Below are 26,129 nucleotides of genomic sequence, written 5' to 3' on the forward strand. Positions count from 1 at the left end.
GAGACCTCTTCAGTTGTGCATGTTGAGACAATGGAACGGCGATCACTCAGACCTATCCCAACATATATCTCTGGACAACCAAACGAGGGTATTCCTCTCTTGGTGGATCTGTCCGGGCCTACTGTCCCAGGGGACATCCTTCTTGAGACCATCCTGGGAGATTGTGACCACGGACGCAAGTCTATCAGGATGGGGAGTAGTTTGGGGTGCCAGGAAGGCACAGGGCAGGTGGACTTGAGAGGAGTCGCTTCTGCCGATCATTATTTTGGAACTTCGAGCGATCTTCAATGCTCTGAGGGCTTGGCCCCTTCTGAGGTCATCCCGATTCATCAGATTCCAGTCGGATAACATTACCTCGGTGGCTTACATCAACCATCAGGGGGAAACGAGAAGCTCCCTAGCCATGTGGGAAGTATCTCGGATTCTGGAATGGGCAGAGACCCACAACTTTTCGCTATCAGCTATCCACATTCTGGGTGTGGACAAGTGGGAAGCGGATTTTCTCAGCAGACAATCGTTTAATACGGGGGAATGGTCTCTCCATCCCGAGGTGTTTGTGGAGATCTGCATCAGATGGGGGACGCCGGAGATAGATCTCATGGCGTCCAGACTCAACTTAAAGCTACCCAGATACAGGACAAGGTCCAGGGATCCCCAGGCAGAGCTGATAGATGCCTTAGCGGTGCCTTGGGAGTACAACCTAGTCTACATATTTCCACCGTTGCCACTTCTACCTCGAGTAGTGGCCCATATTAAGCAGGAACAAGCTTTGGCTAATTCTAATTGCTCCGTCGTGGCCGCAGAGGATGTGATTTGCGGATCTGGTGGGGATGTCATCGTCTCCTCTATGGAGGTTACCTTGTCACAGAGATCTGCTGGTTCAGGGTCCTTTCTACATCAAAATCTTGATTCTCTGAGGCTGACTGTGTGGAGATTGAACTCTTAGTCCTAGCTAAGAGAAGTTTTTCTGAGATAGTGATTGATACTCTCATTCAAGCCAGGAAACCGGTCACTCACCGCATCTATCATAAGGGGTGGAGGACCTACTTGTCCTGGTGTGAGGAACGTGGATATTCCTGGCATAAGGTTAGGGTATCCAGTAACCTGTCCTTCCTCCAGGATGGGTTGGAGAAGGGACTTGCCGCCAGTTGCTTAAAGGGACAGATTTCGGCTTTATCTGTACTGTTACACAAGAAGCTTGCAGAGCTTCCTGATATTCGGTCCTTTGTTCAGGCTCTTTCTAGGATCAGGCCTGTCTTTAGAAATTCTGCTCCCCCTTGGAGCTTAAACTTGGTACTTAAGATTTTGCAGAGGGCTCCGTTTGAGCCTATTCATTCGCTTGACATTAAAATTATTTTCTGGAAGGTTCTATTCCTATTGGGTATTGCATCGACACACAGAGTCTAAGTTGGCGGCCTTGCAATGTGAGCTTCCTTACCTGGTTTTTCACGCTGATGAGGTTGTTCTTCGCACTGGGTTGGGATTTCTTCCCAAGGTTGTGTCGAATCATAACATCAGTCAGGAAATAGTAGTTCCTTCCTTGTGTCCTAACCCTTTTTCTTCAAAGGAAAAGTTACTTCATAATTTGGATGTGGTTCGAGCCTTTAAGTTCTATCTTCAGGCCACGAAATAATTCAGACAGACTTTGTCTTTATTTGTGGTGTATTCAGGGAAGCGCAAGGGGAAGCGGGCCTCTTCCACTTCCCTGTCTTTTTGCTTGAGGAGCATTATTCGCTTGAGACAGCGGGACATAACCCTCCTCAGAGGATTACAGCTCACTCAACTAGGGCTGTGGCTTCTTCATGGGCCTTTAAGAATGAGGCCTCTATGGAGCAGATTTGTAAGGCGGCTACTTGGTCCTCCTTACATACTTTTGCTAAATTTTACAAATTTCGGCAGAAGCAGCTTTTGGGAGAGAGGGTTTGCAGGCTGTGGTGTCCTAAGATTAAGGCCCGCCTCCTTTTGCCCTCCCGTTTTTTTCATTCAGTTTCCTCTAGAGCTTGGGTATTTATTTCCCACAAGTAATGAATGAAGCTGTGGACTCTCCTCCCATTAAGATGTAAAACATAAAATATGCTTACCTGATAATTTAATTTCCATCTGTGGGAGGAGAGTCCACGGCTCCCGCCCGTTTCTCCAGTGGGCGGACCTAAATTTATTCTTGTTCTTCTGGCACCATTTATACCCTGATATTTCTCCTACTGTTCCTTGTTCCCTTGGCAGAATGACTGGGGGGTGAGGGGAGTGGGGGAGGTATTTAAGACTTTGGCTGGGGTGTCTTTGCCTTCTGGTGGCCAGGTTCTTAATTCCCACACGTAATGAATGAAGCCGTGGACTCTCCTCCCACAGATGGAAATTAAATTATCAGGTGAGCATAATTTATGTTTTTGCAGCACTGGCCTTTTATCAGAATTTTCAAGGGTCTACGGCTCACCACGGCTACACCGAGGGGTTTCTTCGGAACTGTCTCCAAAATTTAAGGAATATATTCACTCTGCCATCAATTAAAGGGACATAATACTCATATGCTAAATCACTTGAAACTGATGCAGTATAACTGTAAAAGGCTGACAGGAAAATATCACCTGAGCATCTCTATGTAAAAAAGGAAGATATTTTACCTCACAATCTCCTCAGCTCAGCAGAGTGAGTTCTGTGTAAAAAGTTATACTCAGCTGCTCCCAGCTGCAGGTAAAAAAATAAAAAAAATGAAGAAATGAAGAGCAGCCAATCAGCATCAGCAGTGCTGAGGTCATGAACTCTTACTGTGATCTCATGAGATTTCACTTAACTCTCATGAGATTTCATAGTAAGCTTCCTTTACCTGATTGGTGAAATAATATGAGAGTGCACGAGGCTCATCCTTTCAGCTGTCCTAGGACAGAAACACACTAAAATGCTGCTTAGAAATCCTTTACAATGGGAGGTGGCTACTGAGGAACTTTTGAGGTAAAATATCTTTCTTTTTTACATAGAGATGTTCAGTTGATATTTTCTAGTCAGCTTTTTACAGCTATGCTGCATCACTTTCAAGTGTTTAAACATTTGGGTATTATGGCTCTTTAATTGTTGTCGGTTATGCCTCCAACACTTAATTCACCCATGCAAGGGTTGGGAGATGATGATCCTTCTCTGTCTTTTGGCTCATCATTGGCATCCATTGGAGTGACCCTTCTAAACTCATCATAGATAAAGTTGTGTTTTGGAATCCAAAGATTCCTCTTCTGAAGATGAATTTTCTGAAATTAATTACCCCACCTTTGACTCTATGGTAGAGGATCCTTTCAGTTCATGCTCTATTACGGAAGGTTTTAATTTGCTTTGGAAGTAGAGGGGTTTCCTGCTAGAGACAAGCGACCAGTTACAAAAACTAACAAATATTTTAAGGCAGCCCCCAAACAGCCATCTACTTTTATTATGACTAACTCTGATCTCTTTTTCTAAAGTATGGAATAAGCCAGGTTTTCCTTATATTCTTCTGCATGCAGATTTTAATCCCTTTAATGGATAGCACCCCTTTCAAGGATCCATTAGATAGGAAGCTTGAAAACTTTCACCGACAGTCCTTCCAGCTTGCAGCGTTTATGTTTAGACCAGCTGATAGTGTTACCTTTGTAGCTGCATCTACTACGGTCTGGTGTGACAACCTTTCAGAGCTCATTTCTGGGGAAGTCACTCTAGGATTGCTTGAAGCTCATAGGAACTGAGAACAGCTTTAATTGTGATGTAGAAGTGGAAATAATTTGCATTAATGCAAAGAGCACTGCTTTGGCTGTTTAGTTAAGTCTTGGTCTGCAGATATAGTTTCTAAATTAAGGCAATTATCTCTTCCCTTTCAGGGTAAAATCTAGTTTGGGCCAGAACTGGATGCAATTAAAGCTACAGTCTCTGGCGTTAAAGGAGCTAACAGCAAGCAGACTAAAAATACTCCACTCCAGCCCAGCTTCCTAATCTGCATAAAGGTGCAGCATAACAGTTTCTTGCAGAGGCAGATTGATTATTTTTTTCAGGAGGCTTGAGAGAGGTCTATTTAAGATCCTTGGGTGTTGGAGATAGTTTCCAGGGGTATTTCATAAGCTTTTGATCAAAACCTGCTTGAAGAAGATCCTTCCTATCTCGAGTTCCTTGAGATCCCTTAAATTCCAAAGCCTTTCTGGCTTGTGTGAAGGTTCTGGAAACAATGGGAGAAAATGCTTCATAAATCAATCATGCATTTTATTCCAATCTCTTTATAGTACCAAAGAAGGAAGGTACATTTCAGCCTATCTTGGATCTCAAAACATTGAACAAATTCCTGAAAGTTACCACTTTCAAGATGGAGATGGTTTGCACTATTCTTCCTTTAGTGCAGGAGGATCAGTTTATGTTTTCCATATACTTAAAAGATGCTTAATTACATATCCCCATTCACAAGGATCATGTCAGGTTCCTGAGATTTGCTTTCCAAAACAAGCATTATCAGTTTGTGTATATTCCATTTGGTCTGGCAACTGCACCCAGTGCATTTACCGAGGTTCTTGGAACATTGCTGACTGTGGTTCAAGCTCAAGGAATCTCTATAATTCAATGTGGACATTGTGTCCTATGTAGATATATTGTTCGGACAAAGACTTTTTCGACAGGCTTAGAATCTTTTCTAATCAAGAAGTTTATTAACTGCAAAACTGAGAATGTCATCTATCTATTATCCTGTAGCTGTCCGGTTTTCTATGTAGGTAAAACTAGAGGTATGCTGAAAGACAGGGTGACTGAGCATAGGGATGACATTAAAGCTACAAAAGATGGAAAGATAAAAAGTGGTGTGGCTTTGCATTTCCTAACACACCATAATAGTTTACCTAGGGATCTTAGGGTAACAGGCATAGAGGCATGTTCCCTGTTCGGAAGAGGAGGGGATATTCATAATATCCTCCTAAGAAAGGAGACAGCATGGATGTATAAGTTGCAGACAGTAGCTCCTAAAGGCCTTAATGAGAAGTTTGAGTTTGCGGCCTTTCTCTAAACCTCTTTACTAGTATGGCGCTCTCCCAGTTCGCAAGTGGGTTTTTATCTAAACATTAAGTCAATATCGATATTTGTATTTTAAAAAATCATATGTATGTTATTTTCTGTTTCGTATTAAGAGAACATTTGAACCGTTCAAAGTACTCTTTATTTATTTATTATGGGTTTCTATTTATTTCCTTTTTCTTACTTTTGCTAGTTATAATAATATGTATTTATGTTTAAGAAGTGATATGAGGTGTTTCTAGCGCTTTTGGAGAAATATGGCATCGCTTTTGTTCAAGTCAATTTTTCACCTTTTCCGTAAGAGGGGCATGTTTAAAGGTGGATGTGCTACTTGGCCGTATGTTCAAAATGGTCAACCAATCACTATGAATCAAGACCAGTAAATAACCAGACGTGTCTTTAATCTACTAACCGTTTGCCCTGAGGAAACCCCTATGACGCTGTGGTCACGTGGGGGGTGAAACGCGCGTCAGCAGTGACGTACTCGGAGCGGGTTGCTCTGTCCTAGACTCAACGGATTGACACAGTGTTGCAACAGCCAAGGAGGATTTCAAACTGGCGTAATGTCAAATTATACGCTTTACCCTGGAGCTGTGAGCGTCTAAGATGACGATTCAATTGGAGCTGTGAGTTTGTTTTTACGAAGGGGTGAAAAGAGCCTCTTCGAATGTCTGTTTTTGCATACTAATCCTGCCGAAAGTTTCTGTACACAGGTGATAAATGTCCTATGGTAACATCTTTTTGGAGGATAAAAAGTGTTCATGTTGAACTGATCCATTAAGGACAATTTGTTACATCTGAATTCCTTCCTTGTATAGGACATTTATACAGCTCAAAAATATTGTATATTTTATACATGTCATTGGAGAATCTAATGTTTGCATAACTTGTATGTACTGCAACACTGCGTTTATTTTGGTAATATTTAGACTAGCTTCGGGGACTGTACATAGATCCTACTCAATATTTATTCTTTCATGGCACTATACACTATTCTTATATAGTGGTGTCCTCTGAAATTGGTGTTGTACAGCACCCCATAGTCTACTTTGCCTCTATAGAACATTGCTACCTATGTTAATGTACATATGTATATGATTATTTACCTGACCTCTTTTTGCAATAGGATCGCTTGTATTTACACTACATGATGGGAGTAGTGCTTTTTACAAACATAGATCCTCATGGATCACTATGATGGCCGAATTGTGCACTGATGCATAGCCATCCTCTAGTGGAGGTGTTGTTTGGTTAAGGCAACATAGGTACTGAAGTGATCACTTATACAGTACACCCTTGATGTTTAGGGCTGATAAAGCAATACCACTCTGAGTACTGTTTGTTTGGTTTAATTGTTTTGATAAATTCTATGTGGATATCCAGCCTGTATTGTTTATGCATGAACAAGATTGCACTGTGAGCTAAACCAAATATTTCTTTGGTAAGGTTATTTGAGCCATGTAAAAAAATGAAGTGCTGCAATCCCTATCTTATGTGTAGTTACTTATTGTGTTTCTACCTTTTTTTCTCTATAATTTAAGTTCATAATCTCTATAATTCCTTACGTGGGTGGTCTTTTGGTTCGGGCACCCTCTCTTCCTCTGGCATTGTCTGGCACACAAGTAGTTCTTTAACTACTTTACAGTCATGGTACTTCTAAGATCTGTGTGCCTATTCTGGGGTTTATAATCAATACATTGATTATGCTTCTGTCACTGACAGACCAACGCAGACTAAAACTGTGCATATACATTGTGGGCCTCATTGTTTCTGCCTCACATACAGTCCAATTTGCCAGATTTTATCTTCAATCTCTCTAATTGCAGATGTGTTGATGGAGAATCCTGTTAAATCACAAGAAAGATGTTAACATGGTGGCAGATTACCCATCCCTTGTTTACGGGCCTCTTTTCTTCAACCATCATGGGTTGTGATTACCACAGATGCCAGCCTGTAAGGTTGGGGTGCAGTCTGGGGACACTGTGTGTGGTCTCAGGAGGCAAGAATACCAGTGAACATTATGGAACTCTGCACAATCATCTGGGCTCCCCAGAGTCAGCTTATCCTCAGGCAGGAATCCTTTCTTAGATTCCCAGGTGTAACAATTGAGTGGTGGACTTTCTCATTCTTCACCCAGGGGAGTAGGTAAACCTGATTTATTTATTTCCTCCATATGTGTTGCTATCCAGGGTGATAGCCAGAATCAAAGAAGAATGAGCTTCAGCCATTTTAGTTAGTCTCGCCAGTTTGGTTTGCGGATCTAATTCAAATGTACCTTTGCACCTAGTGCTGTCTCAAAGAGGTTTATCATAAGGTTTGAAAAATCTTTTTTTTTTCTGGTTTACTAGCAACAGTTACCATTACAATTCTTTTAGAATTCCTAAACTAGTAGAGTTCCTGCAGGATTATCTGGAGAAAGGCTTTTCAGCCAGTTTCCTTAAAGTATGGTAAATCTTAGCGTTTGCGAAATGCTAGGATTTACCATTGGAACAAATAAAGGGGACTTTCAGTCATGAAGTATAAAATACTTCATGCTGAAAGTTCCTTTATTTGTTTGACGTTTCCACCTCTTAGCAAATAGCTTTGCGTCCCAGCTGGCACCAAGCTGGATAACCCACGCAGCTATTGGCTAAGAGGTGGAAACGTCACCTCTCAGCAAAAATGCGTTCTGCTGTGGGTTGCTTGAGGCGCTCAGCGCAGCGAACGCTTCAAACAAATAAAGGAACTTTCAGAATGAAGTATTTTATACTTCATGACTGAAAGTCCCCTTTATTTGTTCCAATGGTAAATCCTAGCGTTTCACAAAGGCTAGGATTTATCATCACTTTAAGGATCAGGTTTCAGCACTATTCATCTTATTTCATAAGATAATTGCCAAGATTCCTGATATCCAGACCCTGATCAGAATTAGACCAGTTATTTAAACAGTATCTCCTTTGTGGAATCTTAATCTGGTTTTGAGAGTCATTTAGGCTCCTCCCGTTGAGCCCATGTGTGGTTTAGATTTTCAACATTTATCCTGGAAGGCTCCTTTTCTGTTGGCCATTTCTTCAGTCAGAAGAGTTTCTGAGCTTTTGGATTTATCTTGTAAACCTCCTTTCCTGATTTATTAATCAGGGCAAGGCTGTTTTTCAAACAAGCTATTCCTTTCTTCCCAAGGTGGTATCTTCAGATAATATCAACCAGGAGATTGTGGTCGCTTCTTTATGTCCAGCTTCTAAGAATTGTAAGGAGCGACTTCCTTACAACTTCGATGTTGTTAGAGCCATAAAATTCTATGTTGAGGCTACAAAAATGTTAGCTTTACTCTTTTCTGTTCATTATTTTTTCACTCTGTAAGCACTCAAAGGAATTGGAAACCCCACAATTTTCAAAGTAATGGGTGCAACCATGTTATAACTTATTCTATATTTAAAAGCCAGGTCCCTTTGATCTCCGATACCCTGCCAAAGCCAGATAGCATCATTGTAAATGAGATGATTAAGTAGCTATTTTAACATTGCTATAATCTACAGTCATTGTTTGCACACTTTTGTGACTAGATCTGTTCCTATGTATCCTCAGCAGAAGAGATTAGACAAGGGAAACCTAGGTGCTCATTACTTTATAGAAACAATTATTATACTTGTTTTCTTCTGAAGAACTAATATAAATTACAAAAAAAATCTATATACTATTTTCAAGTTATATTAAATATATAATAATATCTAACATTTATTTAGTAATATGGCTTCAAAATTTAGCATGGTTCTAGGAGATGTTTTGCTTTATAATTATTTCCTCAGTCACCAAAACAACCAATGATCTTAAAAAAAGAGAGCCCCTACATTGCACAACCCATCTCCAAAAATACATCTGAGAAATAAAAATGTCCTTCAAGAGACCTACAGGACAATTTTGACATACACTATGGTAGTTTTCTTTGCTTGCTTTCACTATATTCTACTGGTTTGTGTGTTTGTGTCAGAGCAAGCAGAGAGGTATGTTAGATTGTGCATCCTCATACCTAAGCAGAGGAATTCATATGGTCCAACTCTAGAACTGACCAGTACTTATATTGTTCTGCAAAATGTAAGGAAAAAACAAATTTATACTTGGCGATAAGTCAATGTCATTACACTGAAGAGAGATGGCTGCCCAGCTTTGCACAAATGTTTGGTGTTAACTTACTCAAGCGGGAAGGGAAGCCTATATGTAAAGAATATCCACCATCTCAGACACCTTCTACCAGCTTTAACAGTCAACAGCCATATAGTTCTCAGTACTTATACGGTTCAAATTTAAGTGTGAAAACATTTCTGTATTTATAAATATATAGGACAAGAGAAGAGGGAAGGGTGCACAGAGACAATGGTCCTCTCTGGTGTAGTATATCAGGAATAAAACAGGACAATATGTAAAAGAGCCAAATTTACACTCACGTGTACAAACCTCAACACTTATGAGATATGGTAGCAGCAGGGATTGCGTAAAACCTGTACTCCTCTCCAAAGGTTTCCTGGTGTTTTCAGCAGAAGATTAACCGTTGTGCAATTCTGGTCCCCAGTCTTCCAGCATGTGAATGGCTTCCAAACCTTAAGATGCAGAGAGACACAGGGAGATCTATAGTTAGTGAATCAATAATCAAGCCACATGATTATTGGTTATTGAGAGAGGACTCTTGTCTCTGTGCGCACTTCCCTTTTCTCCTGTCGTAGATTGTCTATGGGATCCTCCACTTTGGGTGACCCCTTTTCTGGGATTAGGCTGTGAGAAATTTGTGACCATTTTTCCTCCTCCTACATTTGGGGTAAAGAAGATACAGCAGGACTGTGAAAACAGTTTTTATACTGGTGACTTTTTTTCTGTGACTTCTGATATATAGTGCTGTATACTGCTGTGTTTGAATTTATAAATCTATCTAAATATATTTAACACAGTAGTTTAAATCCTGTTTTTCAATACTATTGGCTAGATTACGAGTCTTGCGTTAGCCTTAAAAAGCAGCGTTGAGAGGTCCCAACGCTTCTTTTTAGCGCCAGCTGGTATTACTAGTCTGGCAGGTACAGGTGTACCGCTCACTTCTTTTCCACGACTCGAGCATACCGCAAATCCCCTTACGTCAATTGCGTGTCCTATCTTTTTAATGGTATATCTTATATAACGGTATTACGAGTCTTGGAGAAAGTGAGCGGTACAGCCTCTCCTGTCAAGACTGATACCGCATTTAAAAGTCAGTAGTTGTTTTATGGGCTAACGCCGGAACATAAAACTCTTAACTAAAGTGCTAAAAGTACACTAACACCCATAAACTACCTATTAACCCCTAAACTGAGCCCCCCCCACATCACAAACGGTTAACTAAAGTTTTTAGCCCCTAATCTGCCGACCAGACATCGCCGACACTTCAAAAAATATATTAACCCCTAAACCGCTGCACTCCCGCCTCGCAAACACTAGTTTAATTTTATTAACCCCTAATCTGCCGTCCCTAACATCGCCGACACCTACCTACATTTATTAACCCCTAATCTGCCGCCCACAACGTCCCCGCAACTATATTCAATTTATTAACCCCTAAACCTAAGTCTAAACCTAACACCCCCCTAACTTAAATATATTTTAAATAAAACTAAATAAAATTACTACAATTAAATAAATTATTCCTATTTAAAACTAAATACTTACCTATAAAATAAACCCTAAAATAGCTACAATATAACTAATAGTTACATTTTAGCTAGCTTAGGGTTTATTTTTATTTTACAGGCAAGTTTGTATTTATTTTAACTAGGTAGAATAGTTACTAAATAGTTATTAACTATTTAATAACTACCTAGCTAAAATAAATACAAATTTACCTGTAAAATAAATCCTAACCTAAATTACAATTACACCTAACACTACACAATAATTAAAATAATTTCCTAAATTAACTACAATTAAATTAAATAAACTAAAGTACGAAAAAAATTAAACCTGTAAAAAAAAAATACAATACCCCCCAACATTAAAACCCACCACCCACACACCCAACCCTACTCTAAAACCCGCCCAATCCCCCCTTAATAAAACCTAACGCTAACCCCTTGAAGATCACCCTACCTTGAGACGTCTTCACCCAGCCGGGCACAAGTGGTCCTCCAGAGGGGCAGAAGTCTTCATCCGATCCGGGCAGAAGAGGACCTCCAGACGGGCAGAAGTCTTCATCCAGGCAGCATCTTCTATCTTCATCCATCCGGAGCGGAGCAGGTCCATCTTCAAGCCAGCCGACGCTGATCATCCTCTTCTTCCGACGACTCCCGACGAATGAAGGTTCCTTTAAATGACGTCATCCAAGATGGCGTCCCTTGAATTCCGATTGGCTGATAGGATTCTATCAGCCAATCGGAATTAAGGTAGGAAAAATCCTATTGGCTGATGCAATCAGCCAATAGGATTGAGCTTGCACTCTATTGGCTGATTTGAACATTTATTTTCTGTAATTTAGTGTTTATTTTTTTTCGTACTTTAGTTTAATTTAATTGTAGTTAATTGTAGTTAGTTTAGGAAATTATTTTAATTATAGTGTATTGTTAGGTGTAATTGTAACTTAGGTTAGGATTTATTTTACAGGTAAATTTGTATTTATTTTAGCTAGGTAATTATTAAATAGTTAATAACTATTTAATAACTATTGTACTTAGTACATACAAACTTGCCTTTAAAATAAAAATAAACCCTAAGCTAGCTACAATGTAACTATTAGTTATATTGTAGCTAGCTTATGGTTTATTTTATCGGTAAGTATTTAGTTTTAAATAGGAATAATTTATTTAATTGTAGTTATTTTATCTAGATTTATTTAAATTATATTTAAGTTAGGGGGTGTTAGGGTTAGGTTTAGACTTAGATTTAGGGGTTGATAACTTTATTATAGTGGGGGCGGCAGATTAGGGGTCAATAAGTGTAGGTAGGTTGCGGCGACATTGGGGGGGCAGATTAGGGGTTAATAACTATAATGTAGGTGGCGGCGATGTTGGGGGCAGCAGATTAAGGGTTCATAGGGATAATGTAGATGGCGGCGGTGTCCGGAGTGGCAGATTAGGGGTTAATAATAAAATGCAGGTGTCGGCGGCGGAAGATTAGGGGTTAATAAGTGTAAGATTAGGGGTGTTTAGACTCAGGGTTCATGTTAGGGTGTTAGGTGTAGACATAACTTTTATTTCCCCATAGGAATCAATGGGGCTGCATTAGGAGCTGAACGCTGCTTTTTTGCAGGTGTTAGGTTTTTTTAAAGCTGATTCTGCCCCATTGTTTCCTATGGGGAAATCGGGCACGAGCATGTTTAGCCAGCTTACCACTACCGTAAGCAACGCTGGTATTACAGTGAGATGTGGAGCTAAATTTTGCTCTTCGCTCACTTTTTTGAGGCTAACGCCGGGTTGAAAAAAACCTGTAATACCAGCATTGTTTGTAGGTGAGCGGTGAGCTTAAACTAAGCGTTAGCACCGCACTCCTGTTAACACAAAACTCGTAATCTCGGTGTATGTGTTTTGTTTTTCTGAAGGAGCAATTCAGAATCACAAACCTCTTTAATGGACATAAAACCCTTTATAGTTAGAAAACTGTTATATAGTCCTTCAATAAAGTAACATACTACTAGAATATAAAAATGTCCTGAATACATTAAAGGGACACCGAACCCCAATTTTTTCTTTCGTGATTCAGATAGAGCATGCAATTTTAAGCAACTTTCAAATTTACAGCTATTATAAATTTTTCTTTGTTCTCTTGCTTTCTTTATTTGAAAAAGAAGGCATCTAAGCTATTTTTTTGGTTCAGAACCATGGAAAGCACTTGTTTATTGGTGGGTGAATTTATCCACCAATCAGCAAGAACAACCCAGTTTGTTCACCAAAAATTGGCCGGCATCTAAACTTACATTCTTGCATTTCAAATAAATATACCAAGAGAATGAAGACAATTTGATAATAGGAGTCAATTAGAAAGTTGCTGAAATTGCAAGCTCTATCTGAATCACAAAATAATTTTTTTGGGTTCAGTGCCCCTTTAAAGGGATATGAGATCTAAAATGTTTCTTTAATTATTCAAATAGAGCATGGGATTTTAAACAACTTTCTAATTTACTTCTCATCAATTTTTTGTAACTCTTTAACTAATCCTTGTGTAGACAAGGTTTGTTTTGTAGTATTTGACATGGTGCCTTCACGTGAGAATATTATTAATTACACGCTACCTTTTTGTATTCCTCTCATTAAGGTACTAGATGATGTTAGGAATGGAATTAACAGTATTGAATCACATGCTATTCAAGAAATACCCTCAACTTCCAGTACGCATGATACTTCTGATGAAATTATCAATGAGGAGGTATGTTAGTTCTACTATAACTGTATTGTATGTATTGCATTAAACAGCAGCTGAGGCAAAAATTGATCAATGAATGTATATATCATATCTACTAAATGTCTTTACTCACTGTAGAAGCCAGGTTACCAGTGGGATAAGATCCAACATCCAGCCTGCTGCGCAGGGTTTGTGTTCTACTCCAAAGCCTTTAAAGGCCACTCTGCCTCCATGTGACATCATTTTGTTTCTAGCCACATATAGATATACTATGGACGGGGGATCTTTAAAATGTCCCTACACCTCTTTCCTCATTTAGCCCTTCCTTCTAGATTGTAAGATCCACGGAGTGGAACCCTACTCCCCTTGTATCAGTTCCATTGTCAAGTCTAATTGTCTTGTACTGTATACTCCATTAATCATGCATTAATTTGTGGAATATTTTGGTACTTTACAAGTAAATAATAATAATAATAATGCATTCTCTGTTCATATATTTCTGAGAGAGAAAAACCAATCACTCAATGAAAAACAAAAACAGTGCATTTCATTAGCCTATCATTTTTGTGTGACAGCAGTTTTGAATTTCATGTTTAACAGTACAATCACCACTCAGCGTAATGTACATCCACGTGTATTTGTGTGAAGAGTACTGGGAACAGACAACAAAGGATAGGAATACACACACACATGCTGGTGCTGAAATCTATATGAATTCTTCATATAAAAACTCAAACATATGATAAGATAGAATTAAAAATAATCTCCTTTGTATGTTTACAACGAAAAGACATTCCAAACATGAGGACCAAATAAAAAACAATAGTAGGTAGTAGGAAAAGGAGGAATGTTGCACAATTGAACAGGTAGGGTTTTGGGAGTATGTTTCCTAACAACCAATGTTTAAGGGACCAGCGTTGGTTTTTGTTCTTAAGGTGGTGAGAGTCCACGAGTCCTTACTGTTGGGAATTCACCACCTGGCCACCAGGAGGAGGCAAATACACCCTACACCAGAGCTTTAATATCCCTCCGACTTCCCTGACCTTCCCAGTATTTTTTTTTTTTGCCTCGTTTAGGAGTAGGTGAAGATAGTGGTGTTCTGCATTTTATTCAAGATTACAGGGATATTAATCCCATTTTATTCCTCATAGGATGGCACCTGGAAGAGAGGGACATAGAGTACTGACTTCTTGCAGGAGTTGCAGTCATAAGTCTGCCATGGATGTCGCTGGCCAAGAAGAGGTACTCCCTCAGTATATCCTCTACTCTCAGTAAGAGTACAGGAAGGGCTCTCTACTGTATCCTCAAGACTAGTTGCTGGGTAAGAACAATTTAGGGGACATTCTCTGGGCAAATACCTGCATGTCTCACACAGCCCACAGTTTATAAGTAGTTACATATATTCATGTATTTCATAGTCAGGTGACAGCAGCATAGCACATAAGCAGCTACTTCAGACTAAAGCACACAGTATATATACAGTATATATAGCAACTGGCCTTTTTTGCTGAGTGCACAATGATTTCCAGTGAAGGGTTTGTGCATCTTGCCAAGGCATTGGAATCACTTAATAACCTTATAGTTCTAAGGGACATGTCTTACATTATTTAATATGTGCATTAATGTAGGCTGTGGGCCGTGGGGTGGTTTTTACATTCTACAGCCCATTTAAATACTAGACTCTGCTCGGAACCGGCATTTTTTAGCGTTCCACCTTCGGTATGCTAACCTACTCAGGAATGCTAAGAAGGAAGTGAAAGAGCGCAGCACGGAGGATCAGGAGTGAGAGAGTAAGAGTTTCCTGCTCTACATCAGTTTAGGCAACCTACCGCCTCTTCCTGTTAATTTCCTCACAGCTATGGTGTGCAACAGATGGTCTTCTCTGCAATGTATCCCTGGTACTGGATGGGGTTAAACTTCACCCTATACCACGAGCAGAGTAGCACTTAATGTTTATTAGGTAGTGAATAATAATTGACCTAACATTTGCAGTACATGCTGGAGGGGTGATAAGTGTTGCTTTTAACTCTAAGATATATTGTACTGTTCTTTTCATTTCTGTAAGGCCTCTGACAGAGACTACACCAATTGTCACAAGGCACTTTTATTGTACAGTGTGTGGCAAGTTTATTTAAATCTGTGATTTCTTGTACTATAAGAAGCATTTAATGGAGCAGACTGGAACTGTATTTGCTGGGCTAGACCCACTAGAGGTCAGATCTACTGATTTTGCTTATTTTAACAAACAAATGTGTGCTTTGCAAATAAGTTACTATCTGACCTCCAGCTCAACTTTGTATTACTTACTTAAGTTCAGTTTTAAAATCTCAGTTGGCTACTTCTAATTTTGTAAATACAGTATGTCCCCAGCCAGGATGGGGTTACTGACTTTTTTCACTTAAAGTCTGCTATTTATGAAGTTATGGCGGTTATGCCACCTTCAAGTAAGCGCAAGCGTAAACATATTTCCTCATGTTCCTCTACTAAGAGTATCCAACTGTACTGTATCCACTGTTCCTTTGATTACCAAGCAAGTTCGGTTATCTAACAATGACCAATCTTCTTCCCTCTCTGAGGGTGGATATCCCCTATGTTGTGTCAGGGGATGGTTTTACTGAGTCTATCATGGGAAATAATCACCACGGATGCCAGCTTGTCAGGTTAGGGGGAGGACTGGGGCTCTCAAAGGTTTTAGGGGTATCAATAAATGTATTGTGCAATTTTCTGGGGGCTTCAGGCTTGACCTCTTCTTGGTTCAGTTCCTTTCATTTGCTGTCAGTCGGACAATGTCACGGCAGTAGCCTATATCAATCATCAAGGTGGTACCAACAATGCTCTAGCGATGAGAGGTTTTGCATATCCTGAATTGGGTAGTTCACTAGTGTACAATTTCAGCCATTCACATTCCTGGCGTCAACAATTGGAAAGCAGATTATCTGAGTTGTCAGACCTAACACTTAGGGGAATGGTCCCTCAACCAGAAGTTTTTCGATTTAGTTGCTACATCTTTGAGGTCTCCCAGAGATAAACCTAATGGCGTCTCATCTGAACCACAAACTCACCAGATACAGGTCATGATTTTCAGGCTGAGTTGATAGACTCTCTAGCAGTTCCTTGGTCTTACCATCTGGTTTACCTTTTTTCCACCAATTGTGCTTCTACCAAGGCTAATTGCTTGGATCAAACAAAAACAAATTTTTCTTCATAAATGAAGAGTCCACAGCTGCATTCATTACTTTGGGAATTCAAAACCTGGCCACCAGGAAGAGGCAGACACCCCAGCCAAAGGCTTAAATACCTCTCCCACTTCCCTCATCCCCCAGTCATTCTTTGCCTTTCGTCCCAGGAGGTTAGTAGTCCTGTCAATCTCAGTGAGGGCTTGGATGAAAGTTAGAGTCCAGAGATGCAGGAAGAGTCTTTCTGCGAAACCATCCCGACTCATATTAACAGCTCCACAAGCAATCAGCGTTGATGAGTTTTGCTGCCTGCTTTCTTCTCTCAAGTCCATGGCAGAGGCAACGCTACTATCTGTCACACTTGAAGGGGCGTGTTCCTGTTCCTGTTCCACGGCATAGATTCCAGTAAGATCGTTTAATTTTCTTTCATTATGATTGCCTTGTATTACAAATGTTTTCCCGAGAGCCTACCACCTCAGTGAGGCTCCTTTTGTATCTTGGAATCAAGGGTTAATATCTCTTGTGGGGGGTTATTGAACAGGGTTTTTTTTAATCATGTTTGTTATGTGATTCGACCTGCTTATGTGTGGTGTTACTTAGGCTCTTGGCTAGGAACATAACGGCCTTTGGAAGTGACGGGGCCTTTAGGGTTGAGCGCGCTTTTTCTGGACCGCACGGTGCACCTGGTGACCGAGTGTGGTCACGTTTTGACTCTCCATTTCCGCATTCCTGACCGTGTGGTGACGGAATATTTCTGGTCCGCTGGTGTCTGGGTCCTAAGAAGTGATGAGTGCCCCAGCCATTGTGGGTGTCAGGTGCCATTTACTTTTCTTATCTGGTCCATTTTTTTGTATTCAATATCCCAGTTATGAAGGATTCTGATAATGTGGGGACGAACGTCTCTGACTCAGTCTATTTCTCGTGAGGAATACAAATTGGCCCGAGTGATACATGCCCTTCAGTTATGTTCAGAATGCCGTTTTAGAGTGCTCAATTCCTCGGGATCGGCGAATCAAGGAGCCGCTGAGCCATCCGTCCCTGGGGACCCCGTTCCCCGAGTGGCGAGTTCCCTACCAACAACTCTTGCTACACATGCAGGTAACCCAGATTTTGCTTATCCTTCTCTGGAAGGTTGCTTGTTCCCACCCCCCACCCCGAGGTTATGGCACATTTTCACATGTCCATTATTATGGCGCTGGTGCATCTGCTGTTACCAGAGCTGTGTTTATGATATTGTTCGTGTTTTTTTGACCGGAGCTATTCAGGCATGGGGTGGCCTGCTCAGCTATCAGGGAGGGGGCGACTGTCCCTGAGGCTTCAGGGGGTCAACCTTTGAGGTCGGAGTCGTCTTCTGCTCCGGCGAGGGTATGCTGTGCCTTTAGTTATAGACTGGCGCGCCTTCGTGTCCTTTTGAGGCACGTTCTGGGTATTGTTGGAGGATCCCATCCTTAACGTATACGGGAATTCTCAGTCTTCTACTTCGAACAGCTCGCATAATTAGCTATATTAGAATGAGGTAATCTTCTTATAGCCTTGTTTATTGAGTATCCTTTCCAGTCCTGAGCTGGAAGAACATGATCCGGTCCTGCGGGTCCTAAGGGTTGCCTTAGCTTTTATTTTAATCCGGTTAGGATGATTTTTTATTTGAGCTCATGTTTATTTATTTCCTTCGGGAAAGTTTACTTCTTCGGAAGTTTGTTTGACATGAGGACATGTTAGTCCTATGTTTATTCAAAAATAAAAAGGGTTTTATTCCTCATCTCTAGGTATGACTGTTTGTGGCATTGACAGTATCGACCCTGAGTTTCAGGCTGGTCCTGATTGGGTTCGGACCCTTCTGTCTTGCGGCCTATTTCAGACACGTGGCGCTGACTGTTTCACATTTATTATTTGTGTTATTCCTTGTTTTTCTTTTACAAGTTCAGCTAAGCGGCCGGTGAGGGCTGAGGGTCCGTGAGGCGTGGATGTTAGCCCCTCTAGCTGGTCGACTGGGATACGCTGAAGTTCCGCTGCAACACTCTCTGTTTTCCAGTATTTTGTCGGGAATGGAAGTGTTTTCCTTCCCCGTGTGGGTTGGAAGGTGGAGGACTAAGGGCCTCCTTGCCGCCTGCCCTGACTGTCTTGCCTTTCAGGGGCTCCTTGGATTTTTGCTTTTTGGACTTGTTCCTTTTCAGGTTCTCTTCCCTTGAGTCGAGATTTCTGGGCTTTGTCCGTTTCTCCTTAGCGGTTTTAACCACTTTAAGGGGAGGGCCCCGTGGTTTTTCCTTATCGGGAGTTATTGTTTCTCTATTAGGGACATTAGGCTATGTCTTTTTCTCCGAGCTTCGCTTGGGGGTTTTATTCTACTGGGTTTGGGATGCTCTGCATTCTTTTTCCTTGGGTATGGTCCTCTGGTTGCGTACTCTGAGGAGATATGGAGACTTGCCTTTGTTCTACTCGCTCTTCGAGTGACTTTGCTCCTCGAGGTTCTCCCTTGGTTTCTGGAGTCTTGATGCACCTCTGTCGTGCTTCAGCTCCTTTTTTTGGAGTGTTTGGACTCTTGTAGGGGGTGTTCTCTTCCTTTTGGGTTGAGATTTGTGAGTGAGTCTTGTTCCCGTTCTCTGGGTTAGTCCGATTATCCCCGGTGAGGTCTGATTTTTCAGATGGGGTATTTGTGTCCCCTGGGGGGGGTGTTTGTTTTAAACAATTCTAGGGCTCGGGTCTATATTTTTGTTTGGGATCTTTCTAGGAAGTCCGGAAACTTATGGTCCTGTGGCTGTTCAGTTTTTCCCAGGGAACATAAGCTTTTAAGGAATTACTAGTTAAGCCTGCTAGCAGTTTGGCCAGGTTCTGAGAGCTCTCGGATGCGCTAATTATGGCTTGCCTTGTCCTTTGAACAATGTATATTCCCCTTCGTGGGGAGTTCTTTCTGTTTTCATCGGGACATCTGGATGTCTTTCATTCGGCTTTTGCTTTCATCAGACTTGGCTCATGCCTTGTGAGCATGTGCTCTGTTCTTATATGTGCCCTTTCCTTTTGGGGGAGTTATTTGGCCCTTCTTATGAAGGGGGGGGGGGGTTCCTCTCTCTGGAGGGTTGTTGTCCTCTGTGCAGGAAGTTGGAACAGGTATTTTTATTTTGTAAGGGTGTGCAGTTTGCTTTCTGGGAGCTTGTGCTGTTCCTTCTGTAGAGATTGGAATCTCTGTGTTGAGACTGTCAGTAATAATGGTTTCTCATAGGAATCTTCTGCATTTGCGATGCTCATCTTCTATGGGTTTTCTTTGGCAGTACCTATTTGAGGGAGCTCTTGGGTTAGCACCCGAGTTCTATTGGGGTAACCGAGTTCACCCCATTCCGCCCTTCCCTAGGGGTTGGTGTTTGGGGTCCTTTCTGTTCCCGTTTTTCAGACCTGCCTGTCGCTTGGGCTGGTTCGGTGTGGATCTGAGATATGTGGTCGTCCTCTGGCCTTTTAAGGTTCGGTGAGCCTTTTGTGCCTTCTCTATGTTCAAGATATTGAGAAGGGGCTGATGGCTTTTGGATAGCCTGTGATGTGCCCACTGTTTAGTGGATGTTTAGTGGATGTTTAGCAGTCTGGCAATTCGGATTTGATATCTCTTTTCAGCTGCTTTTACTTGCTGGCAAGTATTGTTTTTCAGAGTCATCCTGGTATGACTGTAGCATATGGGTTGCCACATGTGTTCGATCTGTGAATATTTCGATATTCTGAGTTATCAGTGACTTGAGGACTCTGTCTTCAGTTGTCTTTGTGATGCGGTTGTATTGTATTTAGGAGAAGTTTTCTTCTCGGTTTCTGTTCCCGGTCTTAAACTTGTGGTTCTGTGTATTCCGGAGTCTGACCTGCTGTTTTGGTCTAGTGGTTAGCTTAGCGGCTTCACTACCTGAAGGCTGAGAGTTTGCATACCCACTGTGGGTGCTGTGTTTCTCGTTGCCTGCCTTTTTCTCAAGACCGTTTTGGGTCTCTGAGCTTGGCTTGGTTCTTAGGGTTCCTTTTTTCTTTTGGAACTGGTTACACTTTATTTGGGGTCCCCTCAGGGATCCCTGATTTTTTTTCTTACACAGTTTCTCCTTTTTTGGGGAGATTTTGGTGCTTGATCCCTTCCTCTAGTAAGGGGTGGGACGTTGGGGGACTGATTGCTGGGCGGCGGTGTCTCCTGGAGGCGGGTTGGCTCAGTCAAGTCCTTTCTGCGGTCTCTAGCAAGGTTTTATGGACTATCTGCGGGTTAGTGTCCTTTGGGCCTTTTCCTTTTTCTAAGTATCGGCTCCAGACGAAGCAGGTTTTTTTGGGTAGGGTTTGTGGGCCTAGTGCCTTCAGAATGGGCCGCCTTTTGTAGCCTCCCGTTTTGCATTCAGTGTCCTCTATAGCTTGGGTATTGTTTTCCCAAAAGTAATGAATGCAGCCGTGGACTCTTTCCATTTATGCTTACTTAATAATTTTCTTTTCTTCAGATGGAAAGAGTCCACAGCTCCCCACCTGTGTTTTTCTATGGTGTCTGTTATTTTTATTCTTCAGGCACCTTTTCACCCTGATATTTCTTCTACTGTTCCTTGTTCCTCGGCAGAATGACTGGGGGATGAGGGAAGTGGGAGAGGTATTTAAGCCTTTGGCTGGCGTGTCTTTGCCTCCTCCTGGTGGCCAGGTTCTGAATTCCCAAAAGTAATGAATGCAGCTATGGACTCTTTCCATCTGAAGAAAAGAAAATGATCAGGTAAGCATAATTTATGTTTCTGCAATATTAATAGCTCCTGCATGGCCTTGCAGGATGTGGTATGTGAATCTGGTTCAGATTTCCAGCTCTCCTCCGTGTGGCGTCTTGCTCGATGTACAGATCTAATAGCTTAAGGTCCATTCCTTTATCAAAACCTTCAATCTCTCAGTTTGACTGCTTGGTGGTTGAATGATTAGTTGTTTCTCAAATAAGTTTTTCTGACTGTGATAGAAACCTTGGATTCAGGCTAGTAAGCCTGTTACTAGAAATATTTTGACTACAAGTTGTGGAAAGTGTACCTATCTTGGTGTTCAGATCAAGAGTATACATGGCATTCTGTTGGAATGCCTCGTATCTTATCTGCATAGGAAACTTGCTCATCTTTCTGATATTCAGGTGTTTGTTCAGGCCTTAGTTAGAAAAAGAACTGTTAAGCCTATTTTTCCTACATGATGTTTGTATTTGGTCCTCAGAGTTCCGCAATCTCCACCATTTGAACCTATTCATACCTTGAACATTCAGTTGTTATTGTGGAAGGTTCTGTTTTTGTTTAGCTATTTATTCAGTTCGGAGAGTTTCTGAATTGTCATGTCTCTCTTGTGAGCCTCCAAACCTGTTTTTTCATCAGTACAAAGCATTCTTACAAACTTTGTCCATTTTTCTATTTCTTGGGCTTGCAAGAATGAGGCTTCAGTGGAACAAATTTGCAAGGCTGCAAATTGGTCTTCCTGGATACTTTCACAAAATTTTATCATTTTGATGTGTTTGCTTCTGCAGTGGCAGCTTTTGGAAGGAAGGTCCTTCAGGCTGTAGTTTCTGGTAAAATAGGTGCCTGCTTTTCCTTGTTCTTTTTTGTCCAACCTATTTTTTTTTTTTTTCGTGGACTCCACAGCTTGGGTATTAGTTCCCAACAGTGAAGAGTATGGACTCTCGCCACCTTAAAAAAACACACGCATAATTTATTCTTACCTGAGAAGTTCTTTCTTTCTTGGTGGTGAGAATCTACAAAGAGTTTGCACCTCTTTACCATACTAACCTTCTTACTTCTTCCTCCTATTCTTGGCTATACTTAATACTGGGAGTGTCAAGGAAGTAAGAGGGATATTAAAGCTCTGGTTTAGGGTGTGTTTGCTTCCTCCTGGTAGCCTAGTGATGACTTCCCAACAGTAAGGATTCATTAACTCTCACCACCAAGAAAAAAAGGAATTTATTAGGTTGAAATAATTTTTATTAGGGAAGAATACGATCACACTGAATCAATAATTACACAGGTATGTCATGTACAAATTCTATACTAGTTATTCGTAGTCTCCTATACAAACATTTTAACACAATATTACCTGACCAAAAATCTGAAGAATAATGTCACTGTGTTCAGACTAGTAAGGAATTTATTAGATAAGAATAAATTGTTTTTTAGTTATTAGGGGGATACAATATAGTTCTTCATATCCTATTTTTCCTTTTCAAATTTAGCTGTAGTTTTATGGTAAAACATGACTGCTCTCTAAAGGCACATGTAAGAGTTTTTCAGCCCATATGATATTCTGGCTGTTGTCTCAAAAAACATTTGCAAAGTCAAACTTTCTAAAAAAAAACAAAACAAAAAAACATATTTACTTGAATTAATGATAATTATGCTAATGCAAAAGTAATTATATTATGTATACATAAATTTGTCTGTGTGTGCCCCTTTTAGGAAAATTTTACATAATTAAATTAGCTGCAAGGAGTTTAACCATTTCTCACCCAAAGAGATGAACTAATTCACTCTTTCTTTACTGGTTAGGACAGTAAAATGCTATTCACAGTGTTTTTTTCCCCCCTTTATTTGATCAACAGACCATAACCTTTTGGTGTATAGTGCTCTTTATTCACATAAGCCTTTGATTTCACCTATTGCTTGTTTAATAACCAGAACATTTTAAGGAAATATTTAAGGGACTTTAAACACTTTGAGATGGTATTATAAAATAATAAATTGTATATCTAAAAATACCTCTGCAATATACTTTCATTATTTATTTTGTACCTTTTTAGTGTAATTCTTTTCTGAGATTGTGAGCTTTTAAGTTCCTGTTAGAAATGGAAGTGCACAACACTCTTGTATTCCACACAGCCATTGGCTGCATACTCTAGTGACCTATTTATAACTGTCTCTAATTGGCCAATGCAAAGAAGGTAACCTAAGTTACAACATGGCAACTCCCATTGCTTTATAGACGCTAAAACTTTATGCTTATTTTTTTCAATATTAAACAGCTGAATGCATCATTCTATCTAGCATTTGTTTAGTGTTTAATGTCCCTTTAAAGTGTTTTTCATTTTCATTTCTCCAGAGACCTTTCAATTGTAGCAGCTTAGAAGGACGCGTGTTTTTAAGTTGGATTGAGTTTCGAAATTTTTTTGATCGGTGGTGTGAAAGAAACATGGCCTTATATAAAGTAAAATGCTGCAGACCATTGTGCAGGACGGACACTTTCATTACACCTGCAGCTAAAATGATAACTGTGCTAAAGTATAGCTTCCTATACCTGGTGTGCAAGTATTCAACTGTCTCACCCTCCTCCATGACAGATTCTTCTGGGTATGTATACTAACTTTGCATAAGTTAAAAAAACATTAACTAAAGGTGATAAATACGAATACTGCAAGGGAGTTTTGATTCATATAGAGCATGTAATTTTAATCAACTTTCTAATTTACTCCTACTATAATTGTTTTCTTTGTTCTCTTGCTATCTTTATTTTAAAAGCAGGAATGTAAAGCGTAGGAGCCAGCCCATCTTTGGTTTAGAACCTGGGCTACGCTTACTTATTGGTGGCTAAATGTAGCCACCAATAAGATAGCGCTATCCAGGGTGCTGAAACTAAAATGGGCCGGCTCCTAAGCGTATGCTTTTTAAATAAAGATAGCAAGAGAACGAATACAAAATGATAATAGGGGTAAATTAGAAACTTGCTTAAAATTGCATGCTCTGTCTGAATCATGAAAGAAAAAAATCTGGATTTAGTGTCTCTTTAAGTTTTTATACTTCAAAGGAAAACTGGGCAATCCACCTGCTTTGAGAAAAATCCTTTTCCACATTTTAGAAGTTATATTGCCATTAAAAAAACAGCTTGTTCTTCTGTTGTAAATAAATGCAAAGGGATATGCAGTGCTCATATGGCAGGACACTTCATATAAAAAAATAAATACTGTTCTTTAGAGGGCTGAATAAGTTCACAAAAAATGGTATTTGAGCACGAAAGCTTATCCTGGTTATATTTTAGACATTTTTGTTTGATAGTGTTGATACAAACGAATGTCTCCACAAAGTGAGAAACCAGGGATTGTAAATAGTGAAAGAAAATAGTCAAGCAAAAATAATATATAACTGAACCTGAGAGTTAAAAAAAATATCTAATATGATCAGTAGAACTTTAATAATAGTTCCATAGTTAAATTGGAGTTAGATTAACTGGCACTGTGTCCGTTATTTAGTGAGGAAACGAAAGGAGAGCCTATGATTAGGTAATCTCGATTAGGCGCTACCCTACCTGCTGTACTCAATTTCAATAAGCAGCAAAAGACAGAAAAAAAGAGGAGAGAAAGGAAGAAAGCAGTTTAGGGGCACTATCTTCTACTATATTAAAAGTAATTTCCTTTATTAATCAATTTAAAATACTGATAGCAAAATAAGGTTTAAAGTGATTGTATATTTTATTCTAGGACCAGTAGGTATAATAAGATGAGATCAAATTAATAAACTTCAGCCTCACACATTGGATTCACATACTCATAAAAGTGTAACTCGGCTGCAGTATAAGAATACACACAGTTCTAGTTAAAACATGTATTTGAAAGGTATGAAGTCTTAGGTAAAGCTAATTAGAGGTATCCCCCACTTCAATGATTATGAGCCTCTCGTAAAGCCATCAGTTTACTGATATCTTTAGTTCTGTTTTGGTTTAAAATGTAGACACAAAGAATGTTTGTATACCCTTTTATTATCATTATTAACATGTTCCCCCAACCTTGTACTAAACATTCTTGAAGTACGCCCTGCAAATTGTAATTTGTAGGAGCACGCTAACAGGTAAATTTCATTTTTGGAAAGTTAGTTGATTTATATTAAAAAAAAATTCCAATAGTGGAAAGTTCAAATATTTTTTGTTCCTTGATCAAAAGATCTGCATCTCAGACATAGGGCCAGATTACAAATGGCACGCTAAATATTTTTTCCGCTTACACGCTAATTACGCTCAAAATAAAATATTACCGTGGAGGGGTTTGTGCTCCTATTAAAAGTAAAAAGTTAGTGTGCAAACGAAAACCCTTGCGCACTAACTTTAGAACTTTGGATATTGCAACCGCATTAACTTATTTTCCTCATAGACTTCAGTGGGGTGTGCTGCTTAAAAAAAAGTAGGACTTTAAGATTGTGCACCAACACAACATTGCATTAGAATAAGGATGGGGAACCTTGGCCTTCCAGATGTTTCAGAACTACATTTCCCATGATGCTCAACTGGACTTTAGAGTGCCTAAGCATCATGGGTAATGTAGTTCTGAAATATCAGGAGGGCCAAGGTTCCCCATCCCTGCATTAGACTAACAGCACCAAACCCGAAGGCAGTTATGAATATTTTGCATTCCACTGTTCTTCACATATAAGAAAATGTTCTGTTTTATTATATATATATATATATATATATATACATACATATATACATACATACATACACAAAAGATTAGAATATCAAACCCACCAAAGAAAAGGGGGAAGATAAGCTGCCCGGATGTCTGCGCTACAAAAACTCACTTCCGTGAAAGGGCCTTAAGCGTGCTGCTATAGTCTCAGAGTATGTGAGTATTCCAAACTCTAGTACCACACTGGGAGGTACCGAGAATGGGAACACTGGGTATGC

The 26,129-nt window shown here is 40.1% G+C and overlaps 1 protein-coding gene across 4 annotated transcripts in view; it reads left to right on the forward strand.

Annotated features, from left to right (window-relative positions):
* The window catches only part of LOC128638563 (uncharacterized), a 431,654-nt gene that overhangs the window by 326,947 nt on the left and 78,578 nt on the right, over nt 1-26,129 (forward strand). For all 4 annotated transcript variants that reach the window (XM_053690591.1, XM_053690590.1, XM_053690593.1 and 1 more), the window contains 2 exons: nt 13,252-13,362; nt 23,559-23,806. In XM_053690591.1, the coding sequence (XP_053546566.1) occupies nt 13,252-13,362; nt 23,559-23,806 (359 nt within the window). The remainder of the gene's footprint in view (nt 1-13,251; nt 13,363-23,558; nt 23,807-26,129) is intronic.

This window comes from Bombina bombina, chromosome 8 (genome assembly GCF_027579735.1).
Source record: "Bombina bombina isolate aBomBom1 chromosome 8, aBomBom1.pri, whole genome shotgun sequence".
NCBI classification, from domain to species: Eukaryota; Metazoa; Chordata; class Amphibia; order Anura; family Bombinatoridae; genus Bombina; species Bombina bombina.